The following is an 18,940-nucleotide window of genomic DNA, read 5'->3' on the forward strand; positions in this document are numbered from 1 at the left end:
AGTAAAGACCTGGCAGAAGTAAATACTGAACTAATTTAGATTCCTAAACGAAAATTAGAGGTTTTTGAATCAATAATTTCACAAAAAATCTATTTTTTTCCAAAAAGTATGAGTGTAAACAGAAAATCCATGGAGCAGTTTGTATGCAAATCAGTGTCATTGACCAGTGCCAAAAAAATGGCTCAAATGGCTCTAACCTAGGGACATCACACACATCCATGCCCGAGGCAGGATTCGAACCTGCGACCGTAGCGGTCGCGCGGTTCCAGACTGTAGCGCCTAGAACCGCTCGGCCACCCTGGCCGGCTTGACCAGTGCCAAACACATGTTGTGTCAGAAGTTGGTTGGTTGATTGATTTGGGGAGGGGGCCAAACTGCGAGGTCATTGGTCCCATCGGACTAGGGAAGGATGGTGAGGGAAGTCGGCTGTGCTCTTTCAAAGGAACCATTCCGGCATTTGCCTGAAGCGATTTAGGAAAACAGTAGAACACCTACATCAGGATCGTGTTTGAACCGTTGTCTTCCCGAATGCAAGTTCAGTATGCTAACCACTGCGACACCTCCGTCGGTGTGTCAGAAGTGAGTATCAGACATATCGATCGGATAGTTCTGAAACCTTAAGAGGATTTCATCCAGTTACAATACGTCTTAGTGGAACACTGACGACAAACGTTGGAGAAAATGGAAACAAGCTCTACAGTGGAGTTTCTAATGTAGTTCTTTGTAATGTAGTTCTTTCCCAAAATCTGCATGGGTAATTGTTAACACATCACCAGGTCTGTAGTATTTCTCCGACCTAGTCAAGCTGCTCTAGTGCTTCATGTCCAACTGGCATGAGAAACTTGAGAAATTTTATAAAATTTATTAGGGGGTACTGTTTCGTAGAAAAAATGCAGACCAAGAGATGTGGCAGCTGTGTTGGCCTGAGGAGCATATGCAGTCACTCATAAATTACATACATTGGAGTCATGGCCATTATGAAGCACAGAAATTCTTAGAGGTGTTAAAAGACTACGTCTTATTCAGTAATATGGATCGTAGACTTAAGAAACAGCTGGATGAATGTGACAAGCGCCAAGAAGCTAAGCACAGTATTGTTGCCAGTCAAGGTGAGATGTAAAACATGCTGCCTCATGGTGTGGGAAAATTATTGGCAGTTGATGTATTCAGTCCGTTACCAGCTAGTAGGGGCGGGCAGGAATACGTTTTACGTGCAGTGGACGTATTTTCCATGCATGTAAAACTGCACGAAATGGAAAGAGCTACTAGTAAAACTAGGAAGCGAAAACTGGCGGTGGATTACTTCAATAAACTCGGGAGGTCGAAGACACTGCTTTCAGATAACGGCTCACAATTTATTTTCAAACTATTGGAGGGTTTTATGCAGTAAGCAGGCAGAAAGCGCATAAAAACTTCAGTTTACCACAGGGCAAGTAATCCGGCCGAACGCTATATGCGGGAGCTCGGACGATTATGCCGAACATATTGCAGTCACAAGCATACATCATGGGCTGACAGCATTACCTTATTCGAGAATGTGATGAATGGCGTTCGAAGCAGAGCGACAGGATTCCAACCCACTAAATAAAAAAGCAGCAAACCTGATATTTGAAACCGTGGAATAGCTGCCCGGAGGTCTTTATTACGACGCACCAGGAACGGCTGTAGTAAGCGGCAGAGCAAATGGTTAAGGTAGCTGCACTCAGAAAACGCAGGCAAAACTGCTAAGTACAAGGTGAATGACCTATTTCTCCTGAAAACCAAGGTGAGGTCAAGTGACATAGTTGGGGAAATTGAAAAGCTGTTTGAATTGTACCGCCGGCTATGGTGGCCGAGCGGCTCTAGGCGCTACAGTCTGGAACCGCACTATCCTGCCTCGGGCATGCATGTGTGTGATGTCCTTAGGTTAGTTAGGTTTGAGTAGTTCTAAGTTCTAGGGGACTAATGACCTCAGAAGTTAAATCCCATAGTGCTCAGAGCGATTTGAACCATTTTTTTTAATAGTACCATGGACCGTTTGTTGTATCACGCTGCCATTACCCAAACATCGGTTAGAGTACCTCTTGTCGAGTAAGCTACTGGGACTCAGGTGACTGAACTGTGTCTGCACAAACAGTCTGTGTAAAGAGAGTACCTGTTTTGGTAACATGTGTTATAGCTACATTTTGAGGGCAACGTGTTGTTTACACCCTGTGAGAGACGTAAGATTTTTGGAGCGATAATTTTGAGGTGAGGATGTACCATTTTGCTGTTAGGTATAAGAGTTTAGGGGGGGGCGGTCGATGACTCTGGGTAAATATGAGGACTTAGTTTTATATTCTGTGAATGAGTACGAAACAGTGGGAAAGAATCGTGTTTTATAAGGGGCAATAGCTATACTAAAGCTTCGCAATTAATGATTAGCTGATTTGAACTTCAAAAGAAGAGTATTAATTGTAAAGGAAGATGCGATTGTGTTTACAATTTTCACACGCGTGTAGAAGTTTTCTTTTGCACACACACACACGCACACACACACGCACACCAAATAATTCTTGGTGTGTGGGGGTCCAGGTGGTGGCCAAATTTTGAGCAACTAATGAAGAGCAGAGTAACTTAATAATACCTTCAAGTCGCTGTTATGATATTATAGGGGTTGTATTTTTATGTAGGTTAACTTTTTGGTTTGCGTTTCTCTAAACAAAGGGGGTTTGTTGGCTGTATGTACAGCGTTGATTAATATGTTGTTGTGAATCGGTATACTTTTTTAAAATTCTGTGGTAATGAGCTTAAATTAAGACGTTAATTAACAGCAATGTATTTGAATAATGGTAATAGAAACAAACAGTTGTATTATAATCCAGTGTCCTTTATTCAAAGCATGCTACCAGTTTCGACGCCAAAAAGGGAGATCTTCAGGCTCCAAGCCTAGTCTTACGATCCAGAATGGCAAAATCCAAAGGAGTCTTCAAATGGAAGCAGCACAACTTAATTAAGCGTGTGCACCAGCATGTAGAAACAGCTAAGTCGAGTGCAGTGGGGCCAAAATCAACTGCATCATTGCTGGGCTTGTAATTGCTACGTAAACCACTTGATTATGGCAACGCTACACTCGACTTGGTTGGTTACAGACGCTGGGGTACATGCTTAATAAATCGCTAAGAGACTCCGTTGAACTATAAAGCTGCGGTTCGTACTTTGATGGCAGATTACTCTTGGGGCCTGAAGAGGATGATTTTTGTCGACGAAACTGGTAGCATGTTTTGAATAAAGGAGTTGGATTATAACACAGCTGTTGGTTTTAGTTTCCATTATTCAAGTGCTTCAAAAAAAAAGTTCAAATGTGTGTGAAATCTTATGGGACTTAACTTCTAAGGTCATCAGCCCCTAAGCTTAAACACTACTTAACGGAAATTATCCTAAGTGCTTCAAGTCCGGCTGCTTTTCCAGTGTCGTGATAGATTACCAGAGACTTATCTCTGACCAGTACAGTCGCAGTGACTTGGGCCTTTCTGTTTTTGAATGAAAGAAGTTGTTGTGACACAAATGAAATTATGTACTTAGCATGATTTCATTGCAAGCAGTAGGTTCTGTTTATTTGTGTCACTTCTCGCCCTGAAATTTGGTGTTGATTGTGACAAGTCTGAATGGCAGGGGAGGTGAATTTTGATCCGACCGGTCCCTGGCTCTCAGACAATCGCCTGTCACAGGAAGTCCAATGGGTGACTTCTGTTTCTTGCCAGTGTCACGTGAGCTGGTTGGCAAGTGAGCCTGTAATGGAACCTGTGACCACAGCTGCATCAGTGTAACGACCCTGGGTGGCACAGGAAAAGGCAATGAAACTTGTAGTGACTTAGTGTCTGTGCTAGGTAATATACAGGCAGATGTGTAGCGCAAAAAACTAAATTTCTTTACAGTTAAAACGAACTGGACGAAAAGAAACTGCATGGTAGTGAACTTTAATTTTTTTCGTAAGTGGAACTGTGTCAACGGGAATTTTAATTTCAGTTGTTTCTTGTTTATTGTGTTTACCAGAAAAAAACTATACTTCACATACATACAGACAAACGCTGGTTTACAGTCATTGGTTTTCAGGACTTATTTAATTATTAGGTTTTGTTTACAGATCTGTACTTGTTTTTTAAGCACAGTAATACTGATATTTAAATGTGTGGTTAGGATAGGCTTAGGGTAGTTAGCGCTGCAGAATTAGTTTCCAGTTTACTTTAAGTTGTCTATACTTAATGAGTTGTGCATTTATGATGAGGACATGTTACTATACTTGGTGCCAACTGCGACACTCTTCACTTTGTGAGTGGAGTAGTAATTGGGGTTATTGTGACGGTACAGCCCCCAGACTGGCTTTGGCAGAAGTAAGGGTGGGAGCAAGTCAAGTGGTGGCCAAGCGTGGCCGCCCGCAGCGGCAATAGCTTTGTAGTTCGTCCGCTAGATGTCGGCGTCCTTTGAGCTCTGCTATTGGAGCAATCACCGTGTATGAGAAATTCTGATGCTTAGCAGACTACATAACTCACTCTTAAAGTACTTGGCCGGCTTTCCCAGTGCTGGAATGCCGCGGGGAGAAAAATGGTTGAAAGTACCCCCATAACACCCTACAAGAACTTGTTAAACACTGGAAATCAGGTACGTTCTAATAGAATGTGAAACCAGTAAGATACCGGCGGGCTAGTACCACAGAAATAGAGGAAAAATTGTAGCGAGTGCTACGGTATAAGTGTGCCCTGCGTACGATGATCGTTCTTACGTTAGTGTACGATGAACAGCTTTTAAACTGTATGAATTTTAAAAAATTATATAACTCGGTGACAACTAAACCGATTTTCATTAACGAAGTATCAATGGATAGGTCTCTATGAGACCTATCAATCAAAGAATTATACTAAAATTGTGATAAACATCACTGAAGTATACGCCGGAATGTATATTCTGTGCTGAAAAATCGGAAAATTTCCCACAAAACTAATATCGTAAAACTAGTAGTAGCGTTAAAGATTAACAGTCGTTATGAATCTTAAATTTTGAACATTTTTATTGGCTGAGATCCAGCAACCGTATGATATCCACATCGGTTGCACAATACTTTTTTTGTCAAATTTGTCATGGTACCGACTGCAGTAAGGCAATCTTCATCGAAATAAAAATTATATGGATTACATGTAATCACACCATGGGTAAAAATACTCTGAGCAAAAGTGCTCCCCTGACATTTTCTATTTGACGAGAGCAGTTTACCCATAGTGTGATTACATGTAATGCATGTAATTTTTATTCCGATGAAGACTGCCTTCCTGCAGTCGGTACCATGGTCAATTTGACAAATATATATAAATATAAATATATATATATATATATATATATATATATATATATATATATATGTGTGTGTGTGTGTGTGTGTGTGTGTGTGTGTGTGTCATGTAAATAAATCGTTAGGAAATTAGAAGTAGGTTTATGATTAATTGTTTATACTCGTATTTATCAACAATGTCATCAAAAGTAAAGTTCTTATGTTGGAAGCATAATTAGTGTGGAAACAAGTGTGTGTACCAAAAATCTAATTTCAGCTCTGAAAATCTGAAAAAATTTGGAAGTGAATTTCATATATAATGCTTGTATGTGCCAAGATATTTGATTAGATTCATGTGACCTATCGAGGTTCGGGCACGCTGGTTTGAGCAGTCTCTGTGTGAGTTGATCGCTTCGCGGAAGTTTCGAAATTTTTCTACCTGTCTAGTTATGGACTTAGAAAATTTTGGTGCTTGTCGTCAGTGATCATTTCGTAAAATTTCCGAGCTTGCACTTAGAGTATCTCTTTCGTCAGAGGGCGATTCTGAACTCTAAAATTTTACCACAGATCTAGAGAGTTCGGAGCCGTCCACTGACGAAAAAGTTTTGCTAAGCGTCCTTTTTGCAGTAATTTGATTTAATTATGAAGTGATCTTGAACTTAGCAGTTGATTTAGTATCGGAATAATTCGTGCCAGCAGCTGCAGATATACGACTGATACAAGTAAGAATTTTAATTTGAATCAGAAACAAGTTGTACTTCGAATTTTTCGAGGCTTTTGGAGTGAGTGGGGACCCAGCTAAGTTAATGCTTGGTTAATTAAGTTCTCACATAGAATAAACATTCATCCTTGAAAGTTCATTAAACTTGTTGTTGTGGGTCATAAAGAAAATGAATCTCAAAATTCAAAATTTCGTCGAAATCAAACACCTATGAGTTCATAACTTTATCCCTGGCTGAATTTTTGATTAGCAACTGCAATTTTATATTGAATAATTACGGCAAATGCGACTAGTGAAAGGTTTCTCCCTAGAAGTTTATGCAGCCAGACTTCAGAAAAGTACAGCCTTCCACTGTGGCCCGTGATGGTGTGCTCCTAATTAAAACTTTAATAAATAGATGATTTGGACAGTAGTTCTGGGATCCAGAGCTGTTTCAGTCACCATTGGTCATAGACTTTTAAGTGACATTTGTTCACCTCTGCACTACAATGTTAGGTTTACATTTTCAAGTTAGCTAGTTTGCATAAGAAGCAGTGAGCAGTGCAGTATTGTCGCATGTTCATGTACATTATTCTTATTACCCTTTTCTTTTTTCTGACTGATTTTCACATGGTCGTTTTTAAAGTTTTTGCATGACCAGTATTCTGCAGTGTCTGAAAGCTGTACTGGTGGTGTGTCATTTGAATCTCTTCCCGCAACAGTTGACAAATTTGCCTTTTTCGTTGTCAGGTCATCAACTTTTTCTTTAATTGCCCTTAAATTTTCTTTTTGTTCATCTAAACTTAATGTCAAAGTTTATATTTGTTCGCTAATTTCTTTTACTGTTGCCTATCTTTTATCTTTTATCTGTGTAACTATCGCACTTGGAACTACAGTGTTGACTTTTAGTTAACCATTCATTGTCATAACGCTGGTTTGTTTCCATGTTTTCATGTTCTGTTTCAAGGTCACGTAACCTAGTTGCAAAACTGCTAATGACTGCTTGAAGGCCTTTTTTAATTTCTTCCCTAATCTCAATTGAGAGAATATGCATTTTCACTTTTATTTATTCTTGTAATTTTCTGTTCTGTTCCTGTGATTTGTTGATTTTGTTACTCATTTCATCGTGTGTTTCTTTAAGCATCTGATGAATTGATTCTAAAAAATTTGTCGGATTCACGCAGTGTGGTTCTACATTACTGTTTACTGATGATGGCACGGGTTATGCTCGTTCAAAAGATATTGACGCAAAACCTGATTCCGATGTGTCTGTTACCACCTGTTGTAAAATTTCGTAACTCTGTGGTGAGTTATTGCCCACCGACTCTTCTTTAGAATTTTCACACAGTTTATGCTGTGTCATAAGTTGTCACTAAGTTGGCTGGTAATTGCAAATCTGCGATATTTCCTGCGGTGTCGTGTAAATTACTGTCTGGCGCTAATTGTACGAAGTGGTGCGTTTCATCCTGAGCCGAATCATTATTTTGAAACGTTCTCTGTTGTCTCGTGCTATTACGAAATTTCGTTTTGTCATTCGTTTTGCCAAACATGATGAAATTTTATCACGTTAAAAACAAGTTACTACACGGTGACTAAAGTAAAAAAGAATATTTTTATACTACAATACTTACAAATCCTCAGCAATAAATGAAGTATTCAAAGAATCTGTATTATAATCATTTCAGTCTGTGTAGCAATGTTTTCAATAATCGTCACAGTTCTTTTCACAGAAATTTAATAATTTACACATAAAAATTTTAAAGGTATTAAGATGGCTGAAAACGAAGTACAACATTAATAAGGGTAGGCACAACGATATTTTTGTCTTCGGGAAATTCAGCGCACCTGAAAACGCATTTTCGAAACGTCCACTGAACTATCCTACGCAGAAAGGTCGACAAGTGTGACTTAACCGCTTGTCTGCTTCTATCTGAGTGAATCTTCCGAAAACCGTGTATTAAAACTTGTCAAAAATGATTACCAAACAAACTGATTCCTCTCTCCCCTCTTCTCTCTTAAACTCGTGTTCTATGCAAAACTCTGATTATACTGAATTAGACAAATGCTTAATACGATATACTCAGCACTGCGTCTACAAATTGAAGCTAGCTGTTTCAATTTTTTTTTAAAAAAGTGTTACTCCGAATGTAGCCTGAATTATAAAATAAATCTGCAAGTGAACTTAAACATCAATTACTTACCGTAAACTGTATTTGCACTTACCTCGTATCTTGACAAACATTTTCCCATATTTCTCGAAAGCAGATCACAGCATACAACGGCAACGCAACGTTAAAAACTACAACTGAAAATTCCATACCACAAAGTACAATGTGTGTACGTACGTAATAAACTGAATGAGGGATGGGAATTTAACTGCTGTGAAATGATTTGACAAAATTCTCTTGACACTTTACATTGAAAAATAATGGCTTAAAAATCAACTGAATTTTCACAATGGCATATACGTAACTCGACTTTAAAAAATAACTTTAACCAAGGGGAATCTCGCCTTCCAATCAGAGTAATCCATATGATAATCTTATCATCGGAGCTTCGTTACTACAATCTCGATAACACAAGACGATGCTACGTGCTTGCGTGCTTACTTCAACCTCTCAACGTCACAGAAAATCTCACAAATAATCTCCTTAGCTTCTCTCTCCATAATTGTATCAAAAGTATTCATGCTCCAGTTCCATCAGTCTCACATCAAACTTATGAAGAAAATGTCCTAGCCATTCTTCAAAAAACGTGGGCTACTTAACACTGCTCAACTTAGAATGCTTGTAACATTGCTAGCAATCTCAGACGGAGGCAGTAGAACAACACAAAAATGTTGTGGCAATAGTCGAAGATTACTCTGTTACATAATTTTGCTCTGTTTGACCTATGCATATCGATATTTACGTAAGAAACAGAATTTACAGAGGAATTCAAATAATAGCGCAGAGCACTATCTGAAGATGACTCTCAGCCAAAGATAATATGTTGTATCTTTCCTAACAAGTCACAGATTTTGTTTGATACCGTCAGTGACCTTGTTTTCATAAATGAGTCGGTGTGGTATTGAGTCAGACTGTTTTAGGCAGTCAAGAAATACTAAACCCAAATTATTGCCTTTTTGTCGTGGATTTCAGAATATCGTCTGAGGAAAGAGAGAGTTGTTTCGCACGATCGATGTTTCTTGACATGTAGGGGGTCATTCTGTTAGAGACATTTAGTTACGTCAGTGCTCATAATATGTTCCATGATTGTACAACAGGTAGGCACCAGGTATATTGGACAGTAGCTTTGTGGATCACTTCGGCTACACTTCTTCTAGGCGAATGTACCTGTGCTTCCATCGAACTACAGGGTACCGTTTGCTGTGGGTGTGAGGGGAATATGCAATCCTCTCCCCCTGGTCTGGCTTATCTCCTTGGGTTATTGGCGTTCATTGACTGATAACGCAGTAGAATACCTCCTAAAAGTTTTCAGTGTCTCACCAAATTCACGCTAAGAAGGTCGTCGTCCAATCAGAGAGAAAAGGGGTGTTACACAGTACGACATAGATTTCTTTCATTCGGTTAATCATGAGTGATGGTCTCAGTCCCTCAAAGTGGATCCGTGCCTACTGCACTGGCTGAAGTTTCATGCAGTTAAGCATGGACTGATATACAGTAGTACCTGTGGTAATATCTTCAGAATAACAGCCGTGTATGAGCTGCAGACTTAAGCGGTTATTCTGCTATAAAAAAAAACTGTCCTTTCTTTGATTATAGTTTATTAAACACGAAAACATGTACTGCAGCTTTTACGAGTGACTGTAATGTGGTTGCTACCTTCATTTCTAAGTTTACCTTATGTGATTTGAGAGTAAGACTTCTCTAACGACTATCTCTGTCAGTACACCTGTTTCCAGCGAGTAGCCAGTTAACACGTCGAAAACAGTGGAAGGTAGACTATTATGAGACTTTAGAGTGTGAATTTAAATATATCAGACTCTAGGGTGATAAAATACAGACGGAGCGAAAAGGCGAGACAGTTGGCGAGTTTCAGTGCAAAGAGCCAAGTTTTTGACGATCCGAGCAGAGAGTCGTCTGGAGACTTACGGAAACTGCCCCCACTCCGGCAGAGTGCCCTGGAACGGAAATTAGGCGTACGACTTCTCTGCTCATTAAACAGAGTCTCCAGAGCGTCTTATCGGCCAAAGACGAAAGGCGCTCGACTTAGCGCCAGAGAACTTCAAACGAAGCTTTTAAACGTATAGCTCTAAACAGGTAAGCTTCACAGTGAATCTTTGTCTGCCTGTCCTATTGAGAAGCGCGAGGTCGATTTCCTCTCTCTTATTAGCGTAAAATAAATACAGATTTAAATTTGTCTACCCGTTATGTCAGAAATAACAGATCGCATAAACTACAGTAGAAAACTCTCCCTCTCCAGACGCAAATCTTCGTCGATATCTGTACACCACAAGCCACCTTACAGGTCGTGGCAGATAGTACTTCTGGCATCACTGTCATTTTCCCTCTTGCCTGTTCCATTCACTAGCGGGGCGCGGGAAGAATAATAGATAAAATTCCTTGTAACATTTAATTTCCCTTATTTTCTCGTCGTGATCATTTCGTAGAAATGTGTGTGGAAGTAATATGTTGCCCGATTCTTCGTGGAACTCACGCTCTCGGAATTTCAACAGTATGCCTCTTCGTTACGCATAACACTTCTCTTGTAACGTCTACCCACTGTAGTTTGAGTATATCTGTAACGTTCTCGCGCCGAGTGAACGATTCTGTGACGAAATGCACTGCTCTTTTTTGGATCTTCCTCTTCTAATTCTACATGCCGAGGTCCCAGACTGATGAGCAGTACTGAAGAATCGTCTGAACATACGTTTTTAAGTCATTTCTTTAGTGGATGAATTATACATTTATTTAACGTTCTCGCACTGAATCTCAGACTGGAATCTACTTTTCCTGTCATTTGTTTAATTTGATTATTCCACTTTAGGTCGATCCCAATCGCTAACCTTCGTATTTTGCGATAGTTATTGTTCCAGTGATATGTTATTAATAGTGTAATCCAACAGCAGTGGATCTCTTCCCTTATCCTCTTCGTAAAGGACTGTTTAAAGTGCGCACTTGAAGCTAAGTTTGCCGGCCGCGGTGACCGAGCGGTTGTAGGAGCTTCAGTCCGGAACCGCGCGACTGCTACGGTCGTAGGTTAGAATCCTGCCTGGGGCATGGATGTGTGTGATATCCTTAAGTTAGTCAGGTTTAAGTAGTTCTAAGTTCTAGGGGACTGATGACCTCAGATGTTAAGTCACATAGTGCTCAGAGCCATTTGAACCATTTGAAGCTAAGTTTATTAGCAAACTTTAACAGTTTTTCAGAGATGTTGACTGAGTCATTCTATCCGCTGATGGGCACGACATTCCATATTAGCTCAAGGAGCTACGAGACATCTGTTGTATTGGGAACCCACCTAACTGTATAAAGCAAGTTTAGGAGACACGATCCAATGTGTGTCGCGGCGACGTCGCAACAATGTGGTGTTCTTAAGGCTCAAAGAAGCAGTCCACTAAATATTAGAGCGCACTCTTGCAGATACGCCAACAGTGTGACTGTAAAGGTAGTAAATTTCTGCGGTCTGGCCTAGGATAGGCCAACAAGGCTCGACCGACAGCCATGTCATCTTCTTTCAGTGGTGTCATCAGATGCGGTATAGAGGGGCATGTGGTCAGCACACCGCTCTCCCGATCGTTGTCGGGTTTCTTGACTTTGTAACTGCAGCTAATCGATCAAGTAGCTCTTCAGTTGGCCTCACGAGGTCGAGTGTCCTCCCCCTCCGGCCCCCTCCCCAAACCCGTACCAGTTCTCTCAACAAAGAAAAATCTTTGTCAATACTAGCAATCGAACCCGTTTTCCCCGCATGACAGTCAGTCGCGCTGACTGTTTTGTTCTGGAGGTGAATACCGGAGTGAGGGATTTTCCCTTATTCGCACGGCAAGTAGTTGGGTTGTTTTAATTGCAGTCACGTGTGTAAACTGTGTCTGAATCAGTGGGTGACGGCAGACTACCATCGACCTACCTCATCGCAAACGTACTGCCTGTGTGACAAGTCTGGGTATTCAACAGTGATGTAGTCTCCTGCGTGTACCTAGATGTATGGGCACAGTACGCTACACAAGAAAGTCGGGCGTGTTTCACGGAAATGACAGAAATCAGACTGCAGAATATCATCGACTCACAAATAGGCATTATCTATTGTTCAGGGAATATGAGAGTTACTGAACTGGGAAACATGGAAAAATTAATTATTCTAAAGTTCTGCAAGGTTAGCAGGAGAGCTTCTGTAAAGTTTGGAAGGTAGGAGACGAGATACTGGCAGAAGTAAAGCTGTGGGGACCGGGAGTGAGTCGTGCTTCGGTAGCTCAGATGGTAGAGCACTTGCCCGCGAAAGGCAAAGGTCCCGAGTTCGAGTCTCGGTCGGACACACAGTTTTAATCTGCCAGGAAGTTTCATATCAGCGTACACTCCGCTGCAGAGTGAAAATCTCATTCTATTCTAAAGAAGTATATCAGACAGAGGACGAGTTAACGCAATTGTTACATAACCCAAAAGGGATTTGTTCTTCCGTAACATTATAATGGTATTGCTCCACACTTGATGGCTTTGTTTTTCTGAACTTTCTAAATATCTTAAAGCCCAAACTAAAAAAAAAAAAAAATACTTTTCTCCCCTTTGCTAAAACTTCATTCCTTACACTTGAGTTCCTCAGGTCGGTATGACCCGGTGGGCTTAAAAATTCACAGGATGCACAAACATAGTCAAGTTTTGTTTCTAAATGCATGAGATATATCAATAACGGTTTTTATGACGAAGTAAATACCTGATTCCTTATTGTTGAAATGTGTGAACGTTACGTAACAGTGAAAGTCTCTGATTCCATTCGAATTATTATAGCGAATTATCGCTAATAGTTATATTTTGTCAACTGTTGCTGTGCAGACGCAGTTCATGTATCAATCTTAGAAATTTTTGTGTGGCTGGCATAACAAAATGAGTTCTTTCATATCAGCAATTGGAATCATTCATTTGACAGCGAGGAAAATAATTCTAAAGAATAAAAGCGCATCACTGATGACAATATTCGTGCTTCATCTGATTCAGAAGACATTTGAGATACTGATGCCTCAAATGACACCGTGCAAGCTGTTTAACGGATTCAGTCTTAAGACAAAAAAGTCACATGCAGCTTAGAATCTTTTCCACGAACTGGAAGAGCATTTAGTGCAAGCAACATAAAACTGACTATTGGTCCGACAAGAATGCAAGACACGTTATCGCCAGAGTAGTTGATATAAAATTTTCTTTTCAGGTTATGTTAAGATGTTAAATTTCCGTTACAAGTCTGATCGAAGAGCACGAAGAGTAAATGACAAGTTGAAATTTATAAGAGATATGTGGGATAAGTGATTGGAAATACCTTCAAAACTATATAAACCTGACATAAATGTAACCGTGGATAAACAGTTGATGATTTTCCGAGGACGTTGTCCATTCAAACGATGAATACTGATCAAACCCACAAAATATTGGGACATTGTGTAACAGTGATATCTGTTATGTTTTGAAGACTCAAATACAGGAAAATTACCTGGACAAGTACCTGAGAAAAAGCAACTTATGCGAGCTGTTATGCATCTCACACATGAGCTAAAAGGACAAACTGTCACATGTGACAATGTCTTCACATCACGTGCATTAGACCAAGGTCTTTTCAAAAAACATCTTACAATGCTGGGGACGGTGAGAAAAATTAAGCCTGAACTCCACAATAATACGAGGGTCGTTCAATAGATAATGCCCCACTTTTTTCTCAGAACATATTTATTGTTAAGAGTCAGAATTTGGTGACAATATACAGGGTGATTCAAAAAGAATACCACAACTTTAAAAATGTGTATTTAATGAAAGAAACATAATATAACCTTCTGTTATACATCATTACAAAGAGTATTTAAAAAGGTTTTTTTTCACTCAAAAACAAGTTCAGAAATGTTCAATATGGCCCCCTCCAGACACTCGAGCAATATCAACCCGATTCTCCAACTCGTTCCACACTCTCTGTAGCATATCAGGCGTAACAGTTTGGATAGCTGCTGTTATTTCTCGTTTCAAATCATCAATGGTGGCTGGGAGAGGTGGCCGAAACACCATATCCTTAACATACCCCTATAAGAAAAAATCGCAGGGGGTAAGATCAGGGCTTCTTGGAGGCCAGTGATGAAGTGCTCTGTCACGGGCTGCCTGGCGGCCGATCCATCGCCTCGGGTAGTTGACGTTCAGGTAGTTACGGACAGATAAGTGCCAATGTGGTGGCGCTCCATCCTGCTGAAATTGTTGTGCTTCTTGTTCGAGGGAACAGCCAATTCTCTAACATCTCCAGATACTGTAGTCCAGTTACAGTAGCACTTTATTGACTGAAATGGCACAGAAAACGTTCACCTTAGGCGAGTCACGTTCATACTGAGTTGTTTCCCGCGGATTCTCAGTGCCCCATATACAGACATTGTGACGGTTGACTTTCCCGTTAGTGTGGAAAGTTGCTTCATCACTAAACACAATCTTTGAAACGAAATATTCATCTGTTTCCATTTGAGCAAGGATAAAATCACAGAAATCGATTCTTTTAATCTTATCAGCTGCAGACAGTGCTTGAACCAATTTCAGACGATAAGGTTTCATAACTAATCTTTTTCGTAGGACTCTCCATACAGTTGATTGTGGAATTTGCAGCTCTCTGCTAGCTCTGCGAGTCGATTTTCCTGGGCTGCGAACAAATGCTTGCTGGATGCGTGCTACATTTTCATCACTCGTTCTCGGCCGTCCAGAACTTTTCCCTTTGCACAAACACCCATTCTCTGTAAACTGTTTATACCAACGTTTAATACACCACCTATCAGGAGTTTTAACACCATACTTCGTTCGAAATGCACGCTGAACAAATGTCGTCGATTCACTTCTGCCGTACTCAATAACACAAAAAGCTTTCTGTTGAGCGGTCGCCATCTTAGCATCAACTGACGCTGACGCCTAGTCAACAGCGCCTCAAGCGAACAAATGTACAACTAAATGAAACTTTATAGCTCCCTTAATTCGCCGACAGATAGTGCTTAGCTCTGCCTTTTGTCGTTGCAGAGTTTTAAATTCCTAAAGTTGTGGTATTCTTTTTGAATCACCCTGTACATCAACAAGTCTTCTCCATTTCCTATTTTTCTACGTAGCCTCCATAACGTTCTAGATCGTACGCCAACGTTGTGGAAGAGCATGTATTACCTGCTGGTAAAAGCTCTTGCCCTGTAGGCGTAGCCATATTTTCACTGGATGACTGATACTCTCGTCATCTTCAAAGTGTGTTCCCCATAGAGAATCTATAAGCGGCCCAAAGAGATGGGAGTCAGAGGATGCCAGGTCTGGCCTGTTGGGTGGGTGAGGCAACGATGTACAACACAATTTGGCGATGTAATCCTGGGTTCTCAAACTTGTGTGTGGGCGTGCATTATCGCGTTGGAGCCAGTTTTATGCTGCATTCTTGTCCGATCGAACACGTCGGAAACGGTTTTTGAGTTTATTCAAAGTCTTCAAGTACGCTGAATTGATGGTTGACCATCTTGGCCTCATATCCAAGAGAATGACGCCATCACAATACCAGAAGATTGTCACCATGACTTTTCCGGTAGAGGGGGTTGTCTTGAATTTGTTCTTTTCTGGTGAATAAGGATGATGCCACTCCATGAACTGCCTTTTTGTTTCCGGCGTAAAGTGGTGTACTCAGCCTTCATTCCCCGTAACGATCCGTGCCAGAAAGGTCTCTCTGTCGGTCTCAAAACGCTCCAACAATTCAGATGAAACGGCCTTTATCTGAATCTTGTGGTCTGCTGTGAGTATTCGTGGAACCCATCGTGAGCACCTCTTTGAATACCCGTGAGTCTCGATCATTGCAGAGGCATTTCCAATGCTGACAAACAACTGTAGAGCCAACTGTCGAGTTGTGATGCGCCGGTCGGCACGAATAATGACATCCGCACAATTCAGCATGTCTGGTGCAGTGGCTGTGACAGGACATCCCGAGCATGGCTGATCATGGAGCTCTGTTTCTGTATTGCCTGAGGCTGTAACTTTCTTTACCCAAGGCCCAACTGTACTCCTATCAACTGCAGAATCGCCATACACTGCACACAAAGGTTTATGGATGTTCACCATTGTTTCTTCTTCTACACACAAGACTTCAATAAGAGCACACAGCTTGTAACGTGAGTCGTATGTAGACGCCATTTTGACGCTCTACTGCGGCTCTGCCATGTGCCAGAAGGGTTCGAAACTTCACCGACGCACAGAACAAACATCAAATGTGAAGCACCAACTAGGACGCTTGTCAATGTATATTAATAGCTTTTTTAAAAAAAATGTGGGGCATTACTTATTGAACGACATTCGTATATCAAGCAAAGAATTTCTTTTTACCAAAGATACCATGGTCCATCTTAAGTTCCAAGGAAGAACAAACAGATTGACCTGATGAGAACAGCGTATAACAGTGAGGAAATAAGTAACAGTGAAGACAAGAAATCGAAAATGGTATTGCATTGCAATGCAAGTAAGGAAGCAGTTGACACATTGCATCAGCTTATTGACACCTATACATGCAGGAGGAAAATCAATGGTAATTTTCGACAATGTTGTTGATACTTCTGCCTGTTATGCCTTTGTACTCCGTAGAGAAAAAAAAAATACAGGATGGAAAAAAAGACTTCTTCGCAAAAGAAGAATACTTCTCGATGAATTGGGAAGACTCGCAGTCACACCTTTTATTGAAACTAGAAAAATGCTACCACGGAGTGAGCAGTCAGCCGTCATTGTTAGACAAATACAAACATAAAAGGCCATCAACACCAAGCTCTAGCGGTGGCAACCAATACTGCATACATGCTAGATGCAAATTCTCTCCATCACGTGTGACAACAAGACATCAATGAAGCGTTCAAATTGTAACAGACATGTCTGCAAGGCTCACGTTAGATACCACGGCCAAAATGAGGAATTCTAAGTAAAACTCTGTTCTAATTCTTTAGATCATTGACAGTTTTTACGCTAAGTAAAATTCTATTGTGCAACAGCTCATTGTATTTTGGTATGTAATATAGATTTGTTTATATTGTAGCAAATAAACCTACACCTAACATTAAAATAATTTTAACAATTTATAGTCAACATACTCTTTAAATACCATACTGAGTTATTATGCCCCTTAGGTAGATATGTGTACATCTTTCTTAAGGAAGGTGGCAGGGTTAATAAACATGAAGAAGAAGCTTTATTATTATCATAATATGGCATAATAGAATACATTCATGTACAGAGATAACGAACATATAGGCGTAATTAATTTAGAGGTTAACGTTTAAATTTCACAACCACATTACAGCAATCGGTTTCACTCCATGTAAGCCTTTCGCACCACCTTCAAACTGCGGAGCGAGCAGTTCTCCACAACATGTCCTATTTCCTGTTTAGAAGTGATCAGGTATCAACCCTTATTAATATGGAAGACCAAACCATACAGACTTCCCCATTGGATCAGGAGGGCGTTCTACGGTGGATGTTCATTCCATTGTCCTTTAAGCTTTTCGGTGGTGCCTAAAACGTCTGCGACACATTCACAATGCTTGATATTTTTTCCGACGTATTAATTCTACGCCATCAGTGTTCTGGATCTTCTTGGAACTAGTAGCTGGGAATGTCGTGGACGCGTAAATTAAACAGAACGAGAGCCAGGAGTATCTTCAGACAAGCCATCTTTCAGAGGTCTCCAAATACTAGCTTTCCTTTTCGGAACAACTGAAAGCCTTGGATCAGACAAAATGTTAAGTAAACGTGCTAGCCTCTGACATAAAATTACGTCTTCGAACTTGAGCATCAACCCTTCTTTCCATACTGCATAGTAAATTGCCGTTGGGCTGACGAAAGCTCCAGCCGATTTGAGATCTATCTAAAGACCAGAGTCATTCATTCGTATGATCGTTAGTACTGAAGCTGTAAGTAGGCTGTTTAGGTTTTCTTATTGGCAACGCCACGTAGCGCTCTGTATGAAAATCACTGGCTGTGCTGTGTACAGTCTGTGGCTAGTTTGCATTGTTGTCTGCCATTGTACTGTTGGACAGCGGCAGCTGGATGTTAACAGCGCGTAGCGTTGCGCAGTTGGAGGTGAGCCGCCAGCAGTGGTGGATGTGGGGAGAGAGATGGCGGAGTTTTGAAATTTGTAAGACTGGATGTCATGAACTGCTATGTATATTATGACTATTAAGGTAAATACATTGTTTGTTCTCTATCAAAATCTTTCATTTGCTAACTATGCCTATCAGTAGTTAGTGCCTTCAGTAGTTAGAATCTTTTATTTAGCTGGCAATAGTGGCGCTCGCTGTATTGCAGTAGTTCGAGTAACGAAGATTTTTGTGAGGTAAGTGATTTGTGAAAGGTATAGGTTAATGTTAGTCAGGGCCATTCTTTTGTAGGGATTTTTGAAAGTCAGATTGCGTTGCGCTAAAAATATTGTGTGTCAGTTTAAGGACAGTCATGCATAATTGTTCAAAAGGGGACACTGAAAACAAACCCTGTCCTTTCCACCTGTGTTATTCTGGTATGTGTTTATGTACGCTTGTGTATTTTTCTTTTTCCTGTCTTTGTGTTTAGCTAATAAGATTTATGTTGTAGAATTTCTCTAATACTCAGCTACATTCACTCTGATGAGGAATACTGTTATCCACAAATATAATTTGCATTTATAATATGTTATTCACTTTGTAAAGATGTTTAGACATTATTTATTCTGTTTTGTTTCAATGCTCATGTGTGAAATTAATGTTTCGAAAACTATTCTCATTATTTTATTTATTTACGTGTTTCATAATTCCT

General features: G+C 40.3%; 1 protein-coding gene across 1 annotated transcript; it reads left to right on the top strand.

Moving 5' to 3' along the window:
- Positions 1–904: 904 nt before the first annotated feature.
- LOC124795949 lies at positions 905–13,825 on the top strand. The gene is made up of 2 exons (XM_047260029.1): positions 905–1,109; positions 13,602–13,825. Exons 1-2 carry the CDS (start codon positions 905–907, stop codon positions 13,823–13,825), a joined length of 429 nt encoding a protein of 142 aa, XP_047115985.1.
- The last annotated feature ends 5,115 nt before the right edge of the window (positions 13,826–18,940 follow it).

This window comes from Schistocerca piceifrons, chromosome 4, assembly GCF_021461385.2.
Source record: "Schistocerca piceifrons isolate TAMUIC-IGC-003096 chromosome 4, iqSchPice1.1, whole genome shotgun sequence".
Lineage (NCBI taxonomy): Eukaryota > Metazoa > Arthropoda > Insecta > Orthoptera > Acrididae > Schistocerca > Schistocerca piceifrons.